Source organism: Podarcis melisellensis (assembly GCF_964234715.1).
Source record: "Podarcis melisellensis genome assembly, chromosome: Z".
Classification (NCBI taxonomy): Eukaryota; Metazoa; Chordata; class Lepidosauria; order Squamata; family Lacertidae; genus Podarcis; species Podarcis melisellensis.
In genome coordinates, this window is record NC_138547.1 from 2,138,800 (window position 1) to 2,153,406 (window position 14,607).

At 47.3% G+C, this 14,607-nt stretch overlaps 2 protein-coding genes across 5 annotated transcripts in view; one reads left to right on the forward strand and one right to left on the reverse strand.

Moving 5' to 3' along the window:
* Positions 1–2,254, reverse strand: part of PTGS1 (prostaglandin-endoperoxide synthase 1) — a 45,333-nt gene extending 43,079 nt beyond the window's left edge. Inside the window, exons 1-2 of the mRNA XM_081896459.1 lie at positions 2,137–2,254; positions 1,937–1,999 (exon numbers count right to left, since the gene is read on the reverse strand). Of these exons, the coding sequence (XP_081752585.1) occupies positions 1,937–1,999; positions 2,137–2,143 (70 nt within the window). The 5' untranslated portion in view covers positions 2,144–2,254. The remainder of the gene's footprint in view (positions 1–1,936; positions 2,000–2,136) is intronic.
* ZBTB26 (zinc finger and BTB domain containing 26) overlaps positions 1–12,074 on the forward strand; it is a 147,206-nt gene extending 135,132 nt beyond the window's left edge. For 2 of the 4 annotated variants that reach the window (XM_081896523.1, XM_081896522.1), the window contains exon 3: positions 12,018–12,074. The gene's annotated coding sequence lies outside the window, so the exon portion shown is untranslated. The remainder of the gene's footprint in view (positions 1–12,017) is intronic. The other 2 variants (XM_081896524.1, XM_081896521.1) reach the window with 2 other exon arrangements.
* Positions 12,075–14,607: the final 2,533 nt, after the last annotated feature.

Sequence of the window (14,607 nt, forward strand, 5' to 3'; positions counted from 1 at the left end):
CCAATTGCAGGATAGAATTCCACAGCTGGAAGCCTCAAGTCACTCACCTCAGCCACATGCTTGGCACTCAAGCTCAGACCTTTTAATTACTGACCAGGAGGGGGGGACACACCCAGTACAGATGCTTCCACCACCAGCGGAGAGCCTGCTTGGGGGCGCTTTGCCTGGTTACCTCCAGAGCTGGCCCTGAGCACCCGAAGACACAAGCACAGTCCTCTGCCCCCTAAGGGTTTCACGTACTGTTTCCCAAAGGAAGTTCACTGCAGCACATTCATCTGACATCTTAGAAGTATTTCGCTCTCAGAAATAGCTCAGAAACATCATAGCCATCTGTACTGCCAGAATGATAATTTGTCTGAACTGGAAAAACCATACGGCACCCTCAACTGATTTGCAGTTATCTGAAGTTCAGGTGATGATCGATAGCATTAAATTAACAAGTCTTATTAGAGAGAGGGAAGGCAGGTAGACAGATGGTAAGGCTGTAGAAAAATGGGGTTTGTTTCTCCTCCGTTAGGAATGCAAGGCTTCGGGTTTCAATCTATGGATTGCTTGTAAATGCCATACAGTTATTTGTAAATTATTATAACTTTTTTTTAAAATTAAAAAGGCTTAGTATATTACACGAGGGAAACAGGAGCAATATTTAAGGGCAGAAAATAATTATACAGTGGTACCTCAGGTTACATATGCTTCAGGTTACATACGCTACAGGTTACAGACTCCGCTAACCCAGAAATAGTGCTTCAGGTTAAGAACTTCGCTTCAGGTTGAGAACAGAAATCGGGCTCCAGCGGTGCGGCAACAGCAGGAGGCCCCATTAGCTAAAGTGATGCTTCAGGTTAAGAACAGTTTCAGGTTAAGAACGGACCTCCGGAACGAATTAAGTACATAACCCAAGGTACCACTGTATATAAATTATATATCCTGTACTATATATTGAGTTGCAAATTTTAAAAAATCCTCAATATATCAATGTCAAATCCGATTTAATCTTTTTAATGTTTCTATCATTTCTTTTCTTTTAACTTGCGGGTAAAGCTTTAATACACACACACACACACACACACACACACACATGCCCACTGGTTTTCATTATCATATGAAAGAGCAACAATGGAAAATGTGAATTATAAAAGCTTTGTAAGTTACTTAAGCACATGCCATAACTTCCACAACACGCCCACATGTCTGTGCTCTGGAACCTGGTGCCTTCCAGATGTTTTGGACTACAACTCCCAGTTGTCTCAGCCAGCAGTCTGGATCTGATGGGAATTGCAGTCCAAAACTTCTGGAGAGCACCAGGTGAAGGAGGGCTCACCTAAATTGATGCGCTACCTCCTCTGAGCCCGGTCTGAGTCCACATAACTAAGCCAAACACTTCTCAGAAGCAACCCCAGCCTCTGGCTGCCTCTTTGCCAGATATTCATGCTCCAAGATGCCCTGGAGCCTCTTGCTTCCTAATTCAGGATGTGTGAAAGTACAACCTCTCCTGCGTATTCCGCAGCGGAGCTCTTCTGTAGCAAAGACCTGGTTCCAATCAAATTCCCATCCCGAAAAACGCAAGGGGGAAGAAATGCTGGATCAGACCAACCCTTCCCCCACCCGCAGCCCGGTATCCTGTTTCTGGCATTGGTCAGACAGGCACCTCTGAGAAGCCTATGGAAACAAAGCCCATTCCCTCCTGCTCACCCTCAGAATCTGGCTAGCAGAGGGAGGCAGGGTGTCATCCTTGCCTTTTGCAGACCAACAACTGCAGCTCTCTCACTGCCATCCAAGAATGACCAGTGCCACTGACCTCAGAGACCTCAGGGCGCACATTGGTGCCTAGTCTTTCTCTCTCTCTGTCTCTCACCCACACTGCCCAGGTCTCACTGGCACAAGCTGCTTGCTGCAAAGCTTGCAGGTGTTCTTGGTGGTGGAAGAGTTTCCCTACCTGTGCTGAAACTTCCAGGGCTGGCCCCCAGCAGCATCACCAAGGGAAGAGCGCAGCACAGCCCTGCAAAGTCAGAAAAAGAAGGAAGCTGGTTAGTGGTGGGAGTGAGGATGAAGAATCCTTTGGGGGTTGGAGAGGGAAAGAGGGGGCAGCAGCAGCAGCAGGAGCAGGGAGCGGCCAGGCGCTTGGCCAGGACTTACAGTACATTGCAAGAGGAGAGAGCCTCCAGGCACGGTAAATCCAGCAGGCAGATAGCTGTGCCTTTTCCTGCCTGCCGTGGGCTCCAAAGGCAGCCCGGCAAAGTCCCCGCCCCGTCGGACGCTCCTCCTTCTGATTCTTGCCTCTGCCTGCATTTGCACAGGCTGTGCCGGTGGGCTCTTGAGTTCTTCTTTGGAAAAGGAAAGAATTCCTGACGAAGCACGTAGTTAAACTGTGGAACTCCCTCGCAAAGGAGACAGTGATGGCCACCACCTTTGAAAGAGGACTGGACAAATTCATGGATGATAAAGGCAATCAATGGCCTTTGCCTCCACACTCAGAGGCAATAACGCTTCTGAACACTAGTTTCTGAGAGCTACAGGAGAGTACTCTTGTGCCTGGATCCTACCTACAGGTTCCCCACAGGCATCCTGCAGGCTTTTCTGGTGTTCCTATGATGGGGGTCTTTTTGCAAGTCTTTGAGTGTGATACATGAGCTGCCCAGAAGCTGGAAGGGACAAGCTGAGTTTTCTCCTATTGTGCGTTGGCCACAGGTGCCAACTCCCTGGGGCCCTGGGTGTCCGAGCACCCATAAAATCCCCCATGAAAGGGCCAGGCACCCACAAATTTCGGTGTCAGGGCCATGCATGGTCACGGAGCCAAGCTGGCACTCCTGTGGTGACTTCGTGTTTTCACACACACACACACACAGCAAGCAAGCCAACTTTCACAACTTTGCTGTCACCTCTATGAAAGTGAGTAGAGGGTAAGCAGTTGCTTCTGCTCCCTTCCCTTGCATCTGCTTAGGATTATATAAACTGTCTCATTTCAAAGCAGTTACAGCAGTGCAACAGTTAGGCCAGTGGTTCTCAAACTTTTTTCTCTGGGCCACACTTTCAGAATAAAAACTTACTTATGCCACACCATTTATTATTATTATTATTATTGATAAGAAATACAATGAAAAACAAAAAGAAACTACTCCCGGCCATGACTGATTTATAACACAGAAAACGACCACTTTATAACACGATTATGGGACATGCAGAAAGTAAAAAAACAAGGTAGCTGCATAAAGACACGAATCACGCCCAAAATATAATATTGATTGCCCTGGCCCTCGGACACCTGGGATGTAAGAGGCAAACAAGGGCTCTCCACACTTCCCATAGAAACCATGAGTCTGAGCCGTGTTTCCCTTGCCCCTCTCCTTTCTCATGGAACACCTGCTCTTTAGCGTCAAATTGGAACAAATGAGAATCTGTGGGAAACCCAATTGCCATTTGCTCCAATGGAGCCCTAAAGAGTGGACAAAAGCGTACATAGCCCTAAGAGCATGAAGAAAGTGGATAGTGAAAAGTTTTCCTCCCTCTCTTGAAACGCTATAATTCATGGGCATCCACGGAAGCGGAATGTCAGCAATCTTCTTATATCCTTATGCATATGCACCTGAACATCGGCACCTTGGCCACAGAGGCCACAGTCTTAGGGTAGGGTGGGTAACCTTTTTAGACACCCACAGGGCTCTTTCCTGCATGCCAGAGCGCCAACGCCACACAAGCCTGGGACACAGAGGAAACTGAAAGTTTCCGCAGCACAGCCAGTGCTATTTTTTGAAAGGGGTTCTAAATTAAGCCTGGGTGTGTGTGTGTGTGTGTGTGGGCAGCTGCTGTGCAGGGCTACAAATGCAACTCTCAAAAGAGTTTCAGGCAGGGACCTTTCCCAGTCCTACCTAGAGATGCAGAGGACTGAACCTGGGGGTTCTGAGGTGTGTTATCTAGGAGAATCGCACACAGCTTCCTGGGCCCCACAGACAGCTTGGGGCAAAAGCAGGCGGCACTCACCCTCCCCCATCTGTCATCAAAGCAGCAGCTGTATTGCAACAGGTCTTCACAAGGCCTCCCTTGACTGACTCAGTCTTGCGACTCGCCTGGGCAACGTCCAAAAGTTTCCAAGCCCCCTCCTGTTTTCGCTTATGGTGAGGCTTATTCCAGGGGTGGGAGCCCCGTGGGGGCCTTGAAGATACTACTGGTCTCCCACCAGCCTGGAGACACTGCCTGAATCTGATGGGAATTAGGAGTCCAACATATGTTGGTCATCCCCCAAGAGAGAACATAGGAAGATCCCTGCCCACATTATCTGCACAACAACCCTGTGAGGCAGGTTAGTCTGAGAGTGAGTCTTGAACACTGGTCTTGAAAGACCTACACTGGCTCTCAGTACTTTTCCGAGTACAATTCAAAGTGTTGGTGCTGACCTTTAAAGCCCTAAACGGCCTCTGCCCAGTATACCTGAAGGAGCATCTCCACCTCCATCGTTCTGCCCGGTCACTGAGGTCCACCTCCAAGGGCCTTCTGGCGGTTCCCTCACTGCAAGAAGCCAAGTTACAGGGAACCAGGCAGAGGGCCTTCTTGGTAGTGGCACCTGCCCTGTGGAACACCCTCCCATGAGACGTCAAAGAGATAAACAACTACCTGACATTTAGAAGACATCTGAAGGCAGCCTTGTTTAGGGAAGCTTTTAATGACTATGGCTGCATGAGAAGGGTTTCTTTTTATCTTCCAACCATTAGCTTCATTAGATGTCCCCTAGTGTTTTGAAAAACCTTTCTCTGTTTCTGCTAACCTGGTAGCTACTCAGCTGCAGATCTCCTTTGCCAAAGGCTGGTCCCCTCTCTCATCCAACCCTAACAAACACAAAGCCTTCTGCCATTCCACTTCCTACCTCCTCCACATTTACCCAGAGGAGAACAATGGAACAATGGAACCATTTTTTAAAACCCTTCAAAGTCACTTCTAAGGTTAGGCAAAATACTTCAAATTCCTGGGAGCCACCATCAATTTTTAAGAGCCAGGCATAATATGTGCACAGAATGGAATGTCTTCAGTTCTTCAACGGTCCCACCATAAATTTACTACTTCCCACTGTTTGTTTTGCAATGAATTTTTCAAAATTGCATGCCAAAACCACTGAATCCAGTTGCTGGCATGCATTGACAACAGGCCCTTTTTCTTCTTATTTTACCTAATCTTGTCTTGCTTTTGCTAATTACTGGGATTATCAACAAGGTTGTGCTCCCACCCCTGACCAGTAGATTCCACCTCTGCCCCCTGCCCTAGCCAAGCTGGGTTATGAAAGGTTGCTTTGCTGCACCAAAATGAGAGAGTCCTAGGCTCTTTGGTTTAACCCACAGTGCCACCCGCATCCATATTGCTGATAGGCAGATAAAATTAGCAGAGAGTGCTCTGTGTGATGTCATTTCCCCTCCTCTCCTGGAGAGGAAGACGCATCAAGTACTTCCTGTTCTTCCTCTGACCAGTGTTGGAGGCAGACGTGTGCCCGCTCTCTCCAATTTTAGGCACATGCTTGAAGCAGGTTACATTGTAAATTTAAGTATTTTGCCTGCACGGTTTTTACTGCCAATGTTGCTACAAACCAATGCATGATTATAAACTTTGTAAATCTTACTTTTACACTTGCTTGCATGATTCTTTCTTAAGTGGGCTAGGAAGGGTGAAGCCAGCTTGCTTTGTAGCTTGACTTGCTTTGCGGCCTAATTCCTATGCTTTTAATTTTTGCTGTCAAGGGTCAGCCCACATACCTGGCACCTGGAGGGATAAATACAGTGGACACTCAGGTTGCGAACGTGGTCCGTGTGGGAGGCACGTTTGCAGCCCGCAGCACCACATCTGCGCACGTGCAGGTTGCGATTTGGTGCTTCTGCTCATGCACAAAGCGTGATTTAGTGTTCCTGCACATGCACAAGCGCCGAAACCCGGAAGTAACCTGTTCCGGTACTTCTGGATTTGGCGCAGTGCGCAACCCGAAAACGCGCGACCTAAAGCGCCTGTAACCCGAGGTACCACTGTATTCTCTTTCTACCACCACTTTCCTGGCTGTCTATGCCACCCTCGTTCTCTCTCTTTTTCTGCAAGCCCTTGGTCTCTCTCTTTTGCCATCCCTTTCTGCCACACCTTTTTCTCTCTATCACCTTCCCCTCCCTCCCCCCTCTCTCTGTCCCTCCCTTCCTCCACCTCTCCTTCTGCCACCTCCTTCTCTCTCTGCCACCTCTTTCATTTCTCTCTCTCTGTTTTGGTCATCTCTCCCCCTCTTTCTGCCCACACCCTGGGGGCAAAGCATCTGCTCTGTATGCAGAAAGTTTTAGGTTCAGTCCCAAACACCTCCTGTTAGAAGGCATCAGGTAACCCACACGCTTCTCTGCTAGATACCCTGGTGAGTAGAGCTGTCATTCCCAACCTAGTGCCCTCCAGCTGTTTTTAGACTGCAAGCCCCATTACTCCCAGGACGCAGAAGAATATAAGGAGCTTGATGGATCCAACCAGTGGCCCATCTGTTCCAGCATCCTGTTCTCACAGTGGCCAACCAGATGCCCATTGTGGGAAATCTGCAAGCAGGACACAAACACAAGTGCCATCTTTCCTCTCGTGGTTTCTGGTGAAATAAAAAATTGAGGTCTCATATATATAATAAATGTTCATAAATGTACCAAGCAAACACGTCAGTGGCGTAGCGTGGGGGGTGCAGGGGGGGCCGGGCGCAACATCTGGGGGGGCGCTCGCACTCACAGCTCTCTGCCCCTACCTGGCTCACTCACTCTCTCTCACTGAAGTGCTAGTTGTGCGAATCCGATCGGAGCCGCCGGGTCGCCGGCCACTGTGGAGGGGGTGGGTGCCAGGCGTGCGGTGCGGAGAGAGAGCGAGAGACTATCTGGGGGAGGGACAGTGCAGCGGCCGCCCAGCGCAGCGCTGAGCACGAGAGAACCACACCAGACCAGACCAGGCAGCAGCAAGAAGAAGCTGGCAGCGGCGGCAGGTTAGGGGTTAGGGGGCGCAAATTACTTGCCTTGCCCCGGGTGCTGACAACCCACGCTACGCCACTGAAGCATGTACATTAATGTATAAACCACATGTCTGAAGCAGCACAGGAAAACAGCCCGGAAACCATTTTGACTCCCAAACTGACCAAATAATTTCTCTGCAAGGTCAAGGAAAATGGAAAAGCCTCCCCGTTGTCTTTTCATTCACAAATCCTATCTTAAGGGTATGTCTGTGTATGAATAGGGTGAGCCTGTGACTTGGCTCAGGAACTAAGTATTTATCATTACAAAAGACTGGCCAGGCTCCCCAGGGTATCCAGTCAAGTAAGCATTAACAGGTAACCTGCCAGACAGGAGGTAAACAACAGATTTCTGGTAAACAATGCACTCAGATTTCTGTTGTAGACCACTCCTTTCTGTGATGTAGGTATGATGTGTCTGGGGGGTGGTCTTGAGCTACACCCCTTCTGTGATGTATGTATGATGTTTCTGGGGGTGGTCTTGGACTCCAGGGCGGGCAATTTAAAATGTCTATATAAGGGCGGGCACACCTGGGGTCTGGGTCCTCCTCCTTTCCTGCGTGTGGGGGGAGACCCTGTTGCAACAGATCAATAAAGATCAGGCTTACTAGCTGCTCTGCTTCTCAATATTCTCTGGTTGGCCTCTGTTATTTTCTCTGACCGATGGAGAACCTATAAGGGCTCTTGTGTCCCCCATAAGGGAATAAGGGCAGATTTTCGTTTATTACACTGGTATTCCGAAGCATACAGCCTCCAGCCAGGGAGGTGAAGCATAGCCATTGTGGCTAGCAGCCACTGAGAAACCTCTCTTACACTAGTTGGACAAATAGTCCGAAGCATATGGCTTCCTCTTAAGCTTCTGCTCACTCAGAAATGAGACAACGTTGTTTGGTGAACTGAACTGTTTATTCATTCCTGCTTCTTGCGTCTTAGGAATCCAAGCTATTTTGCCCCCTGACTTCTTACAGATCAGGCCAGCAAAGCAAATACAGTTGTTTTGGCAGGAACTTCTGTCTCAGATGTGGACATCTGCATTTGCTATTATTTGCTGCTGAATTTGAACAACACTGCTTTTCAAATCACATAATGGTGTGCGTTCCAGAGGGGAGGGTGCCTTCTTCACCCAGTGTCCACTGCCCAGTTGATTTCCCCATGCAGAGCTCGAATTCACTGAAGCCATTACCAGTGCCTGCAGTCATCTGAACATGTGCAATGGCTGTCTGAAATGGACGTGCCTGAGTCTGGCTGCAACCTCCCATACCCTCCAACATTTCTCCAATGAAAATAGGGACATCCTAAGGAAAAGTGGGACATTCCTGGATCAAATCAGAAACCGGGACGGCTTCTCTAAATCTGGGACTTCCCTGGAAAACAGGGAAACTTGGAGGGTCTGGCTTCCATTTTACAAATGGATGGAAACTGGATTGTTGTGGGTTTATCTTTTAAACATGCTCCAGCATTAGGCACAAGCCTGAAGCTGTTTTTACTGTAAACACAAGTATTTTACTGCATTTATTTTAATGCTGTTGCTGCTTGTTAACGGAGAAATCTGAGGGCTCCCTTGGACAAAAAAGACAAGGACACCAGCCAGGAATACCAGAGCAAAAACAGCAGCCAGTAGGTTTGGTCTTTACTGAAGACTGTTGCAACAGGACTCCCACCTGCCACAAGGTGGAACAAGATGGAAGCCCTGAACCAAAGAAGACCCCAACTTTTATTAGCTACCAATCCCCCATGCTACGCCCCTAAGACTACATCATAACTACATCATGATACATCACAAAGAGGAGGGGTTCAGGGAGGAGTTGTGGTGGTAACCTGAGTGTCTTGTCACCTGTCAGGTTCCTCCTTTCCCCCTCCCCATATGATTACATTCCTGAGGACAAAGAGGAGTTCACTGTTTCCTGCCCCCAGAGGGAAGGGCTGGTCACTGTCCTTTGTTTCAGTCCGTGCTGAATCCACTTCCATATGCGGGTCCTTTGTGAGTGTCATGATCTTCTGTCTAGGACCATCAAGGTTGACATGCCAACTGGGTAGGGCTCGCTGGGGAAGTGTTGGCTGCCTTGTGTCAAGTCTCCCTCCTTTGATAGTCCTACCTTCATGGAGTAAAATAAAGTGGAACGGTACAGATCCGATGTACAACTGATTTTCTATGAATTTATAACAGAAGTGTCACGTATGTCGTGTGTGAGTGTGTATGTGTCGTGTTTGTACAAACTGAATGATGGGGAGGCTGCAACATGCTAAAGACAAAGGCTTGACTGTGTATAAACTATATGTCTTAAACTTACTTTTCAGTCTGCAGCTTGTTTCTTTGATAAATGGGGTTACAAGGGGGGGGAGGGGGAGATCAGCCTAAGAGCTGAATCCTTTGCTTTCAATTAAACCGCTTAAGATGGGATTTTAAACTCTGCTCAGGCCCACGCTTTTAAAAACAAGCTGAAAAGCTGATCCTTTGGACTGTTGATCCAGACATGTAGGTCTGGGGGGGGGGTATAGTTAATTATATTCCCTCATCTACCTAATAAAAATCCATCATCATTGACAGTTTCTTTGCTTTTTCTGATGTGAGGTGTTTTTATTTTATTTTTTTGTTTAAAATGCTGTATATTTTCTTTTTTCCTTTAAAAATTTATCTTACTGTGTTAAAGTGCTCAGGGATTTTGCATATAAAGCAGTATATAAATATTATTGATGATGATTATGAGCTAAGAAGCTACAGGATACTTATGGATTGTGTCCTCAGCTTCAAACCCCACCAGAGGTGGAAATGTGCAGCAGTGTGTATGCAGCCTGCATCTTTTAAACGTGCAAGCTTTTGAGTTGCACAGACCGCTTCTTCCAACTGTGTGTTTGGGAGTGGGGAAACATGCCCCCCCCATTAAAAGCAAAGGAGGGGAGTTGGTTTGCCAGACTTTAATGTGCATATTTTAGGGTCTGCATTTTTTTCAGTTCATGGAGCAACTCGCCTGAGGAAGAGATCAGCATAACTCCAAAGCTTTTAATCATTTAGCAACCCCTGTGAGTTCGCAGGTCTCCTAGTGGGGACTTGTAAGATCAGACCAAGGGTCTGCCTCTAATCCAGCATTCACATTGTAAAAAATAAACCAGCTGGGTGACCCAGGAGATCCTAAAAGCAGGGGAATGGAAGTGATGGCCTTACCTTGTTTGTTCCCAGGACCCATCAGCTTTCTATACAATGATAACTGCCTCCGTACATGGAAATTCAGTCTACAAAACCATTAATCCTTCTTTCTTCTCTTTTATAAATAAAGCCATCTTTTGGAAGGACTGCCCTTTTTCCATAGGAAGATGCTAGATCATGGGTAGGCAAACTAAGGCCCGGGGGCTGAATCCGGCCCAATCGCCTTCTAAATCCGACCTGTGGACCATCCGGGAATCAGCGTGTTTTTACATGAGTAGAATGTGTCCTTTTATTTAAAATGCATCTCTGGGTTATTTGTGGGCCATAGGAATTTGTTCATATATTTTTTTCCAAAGTATAGTCTGGCCCCCCACAAGGTCTGAGGGACAGTGGATAGGCCCAGTGGATTGGTAGAGAAAGAGAGAGAGAGAGAGAGAGAGAGAGAGGAGGCCTTTTCAGGTGAAGAGTGGTGACATAATCGCTTGCCCTCCAAGTGAGGCTTTTAAGTTGGATTGTGACTGATTAGCACAGAAGAATTATAAAAACAATATTTTTATTTTATTTATTAATTAATATTATACACAGCAACCGTTATTAAAAACAACAACAACACTTCTTTGCAAGATTGCTTGCCTTTCTTATTAAAGGTAACGGGACCCCTGACCATTAGGTCCAGTCGCGGCCGACTCTGGGGTTGCGGTGCTCATCTCACTTTATCGGCCGAGGGAGCCGACGTACAGCTTCCGGGTCATGTGGCCAGCATGGCTAAGCCGCTTCTGGCGAACCAGAGCAGTGCACGGAAACGCCGTTTGCCTTCCCGCCAGAGCGGTACCAATTTATCTACTTGCACTTTGACGTGCTTTTGAACTGCTAGGTTGGCAGGAGCAGGGACCGAGCAACGGGAGCTCACCCCGTTATGGGGATTCGAACCGCTGACCTTCTGATCGGCAAGTCCTAGGCTCTGTGGTTTAACCCACAGCGCCACCCACGTCCCTTGCCTTTCTTACTAAAAGCATTCTAATTTGCATTTCAACTGACAGATTTTTTTTTTTTTGTTAAATGCTCTGTGTGTTTTACAAGTTGAACCTATGTAGTCAGAAATAATATTTATTTATCTAATATTTGGGAATAACTCTTCCTTTCCTCCAGTATGGGCCCAAGGTGTCAAGACTGAGACTACAGCTTCCACCATCAGCCAAAACTCTCTCACACGCAGCCCTGGCCCTCCTAGGTGAGGAGACAGCTGGCCGGTTGCAGTGGGGAAAGCCCCACCTTTTGTCTCTATGGCAACAGAGCTCACCCTTTTAGGATGCTGATTCTCCTTGAGGGAGAAACCGGCCTGATTGGTCCAACAAGCTTCTTTCATTGGTCCTAACCTCACAGGTCCAGGATCATCCACAAATGCCACCCAGACTGACCCCTCAAACCTAAAACTGTCTTGCAGGAGAGCAAACACTTTTTGGGTTTTAGATGACGTTAGGCAGCTGACATCATATTTGGAAGAGGCCTCCTTCCTTGATTCTATCTCAGAGATAGGAGAGAAAGAGACTTCAAAGAGGCCCCTTGGCCACCTGCAGTTCTTTTTTTAAAATAAAATAAAAATCTAAACACCTATATTTAAAATAAAAATTCAGTCGCAGCATCATTAACTTTACACACCTTTTTTAGGCATACACAAATGTTTTCAATTGATTAATCAAACCTATTAATGTAGCTACACATGGCAAGTACTTTGGCCACCTCATGAGAAGAGAAGACTCCCTGGAGAAGACCCTGATGTTGGGAAAGATGGAGGGCACAAGGAGAAGGGGGCGACAGAGGAGGAGATGGCTGGATAGTGTTTTCGAGGTTACCAGCATGAGTTTGACCAAACTGCGGGAGGCAGTGGAGGACAGAGGTGCCTGGCGTTCTCTGGTCCATGGGGCCACGAAGAGTCGGACACGACTAAACGACTAAACAACAACAACACATGGCAAGTCTTAAAAATCAAGGCGGTGCACATTTTTGTCAAGTGTTTTTGCACCACATTTTGCCAGTCTCAGCCCACATTACTCATGATGGCTGCTATGCCCCAGGCAAGGAAGTGAGTGATATAATCAGCGCAAGGCAGGCATGTAGCTCTAGGGGTGGGTGAAACTGGCAGACTCCTTGCACTTCCACACCCATTTTTCTCCAAGCAAGCTCCTGTATACAAAAAGTCCCAACATTTTCTGGCCTTATACCCAGTTGCAAGGAGTTCCACAGCTTACCAAATTGAAAATGAGTTGGAAGGATTTTTTTCTCCTTTCACCCACTCCCCCACTCTCAAGAAGCCAAGACTGTGGCTGAATATATTTCAGTTTCTGAGGTGGAGAAATCCCAATGACTATTGCCGCATCTCACTGATTAATATGGAGCCCAATCCAGCAATAACTCATTGTGTGGAAGGTTCACTGTTGTTGTTGTTGTTGTTTAGTCGTGTCTGACTCTTCATGACCCCCCTGGACCAGAGCACGCCAGGCACTCCTGTCTTCTACTGCCTCCCGCAGTTTGGTCAAACTCATGCTGGTAGCTTCGAGAACACTGTCCAACCATCTCGTCCTCTGTCATCCCCTTCTCCTTGGGCCCTCCACCTTTCCCAGCATCAGGGGCTTTCCCAGGGAGTCTTCCCCTCTCATGAGGTGACCAAAGTACTGGAGCCTCAACTTCACGATCTGTCCTTCCAGTGAGCACTCAGGGCTGATTTCCTTCAGAATGGAGAGGTTTGATCTTCTTGCAGTCCATGGGACTCTCAAAAGCATCCATTCTTTGGCGATCAGCCTTCTTTATGGTCCAGTTCTCACTTCCATACATCACTACTGGGAAAACCATAGCTTTAACTATACGGACCTTTGTTGAAAACGTGATTAGCATTGACTGTAAAGTGTGGGTTTTCCTGGGAAAGCAGTGTGAAGAAAGAAAAGCCTCTTGGACTTGTGCCTAGAAATGATGGGGCATTAAGAAGTGTTGGTGAACCCATTGTTCTGTGAGGCCCTGAGGCATTGTTGCCATAGAGTCAAGTAGCAAGGTGATGTCTCTGCTTTTTAAGATGCTGTCTAGAAGGTTCACTGAGAACCAAGCCTGGTGCTTGGTGACACCACAGTGGGCACTAGCCAGCTGCTGCCCTCCACAGTGGTGCGGCACCTCCTTTCATGTTCAATTCAATGGGGCTAATTCAATTAGTGTGACCAGTGGGTCTCTCTCTCTCCCTCCCCTTCCACATTTAAATGGCCCTTCCTGGCGGTAGACCGTTCCTGCCAAAAGGTCTCCCCTCCCCAGCCTTAGCAGTGGTAAAACAATGTGAAGCAAGAGGCTGGGCTGACATCACCCAGGTGGAGAAATCTAATGCAAAGTAGCTCCATAGCCACCCACAAACTTCTGCTTCTACCTAACCCAGAAGGACCCTCCCTGGGCCCAGCCTTGGTTCTCAATTCCACAGCCCCCTTTTATGAGCTTTGCAGTCTTTGATTCGTTAAGCTGTGTAGAGGAAGAAGAGCAGCTTATCTCCTTTGCTACAAAGCAGACACGCACAAAATGCCAGCTTGCAACAGGAAAACCAAACCCCTGGGGTGACTAATGATGAGAGCTTTCTGATAGGATAGGCGAGTCTCAAGGAGGATGCCAGCTTGGTCTTCTAACTCTTTGCAAACAAAGTAAACTGTGTTGCCTTCCTAGCACTTAGTTGGAATCCCCTTTCTTGCAATTTGAACCCCTTGGTCCGGGTCCTACCCTCTGGGAGCAAAAGAAAACCAGCTCTGGCTGGCAGTCTAAGCCTCCTTCTGGGTATGTATTTATTCATTTGTTTCATAAAATTTATATACCACTGATTGTGTTAAAAAAAATTAATTCTCAAAGGGGTTTATATAACAATAAAGTTATCAGGAAAAACAGTTAAAAACAGCTATTGAAAACATTCAAAAAATAATTAAAACCAACAATAAGCTAAAAACCAGATTGAGACACATGTAAACATTCCAGATACAGTGGTACCTCAGGTTAAGAACTTAATTCGTTCCAGAGGTCCGTTCTTAACCTGAAACTGTTCTTAACCTGAAGCACCACTTTAGCTAATGGGGCCTCCCGCTGCTGCGCGATTTCTGTTCTCATCCTGAAGCAAAGTTCTTAACCCGAGGTACTATTTCTGGGTTAGTGGAGTCTGTAACCTGAAGCGTATGTAACCTGAAGCGTATGTAACCTGTGGTACCACTGTATCTGGATAGTCTTGTTTAAACAAAGATGTTTTTAGCAGGCTCTGTAAAGAGTACAGTGACGGCATCTGCCTGGGGTCAATAGGCAGGGAGTTCCAAAGGGCGGGTGCCATCACACTAAGATGCTGATTTCTTTCGGATGCAGAATGGGTGCCATACGGCACCTGTAACAGTGCCAGCTCTGCAGATTGTGTTGATTTAGTAGAGTGGGCGTATATGGAGTAAGAGGATCTCTGGTCCCAAGC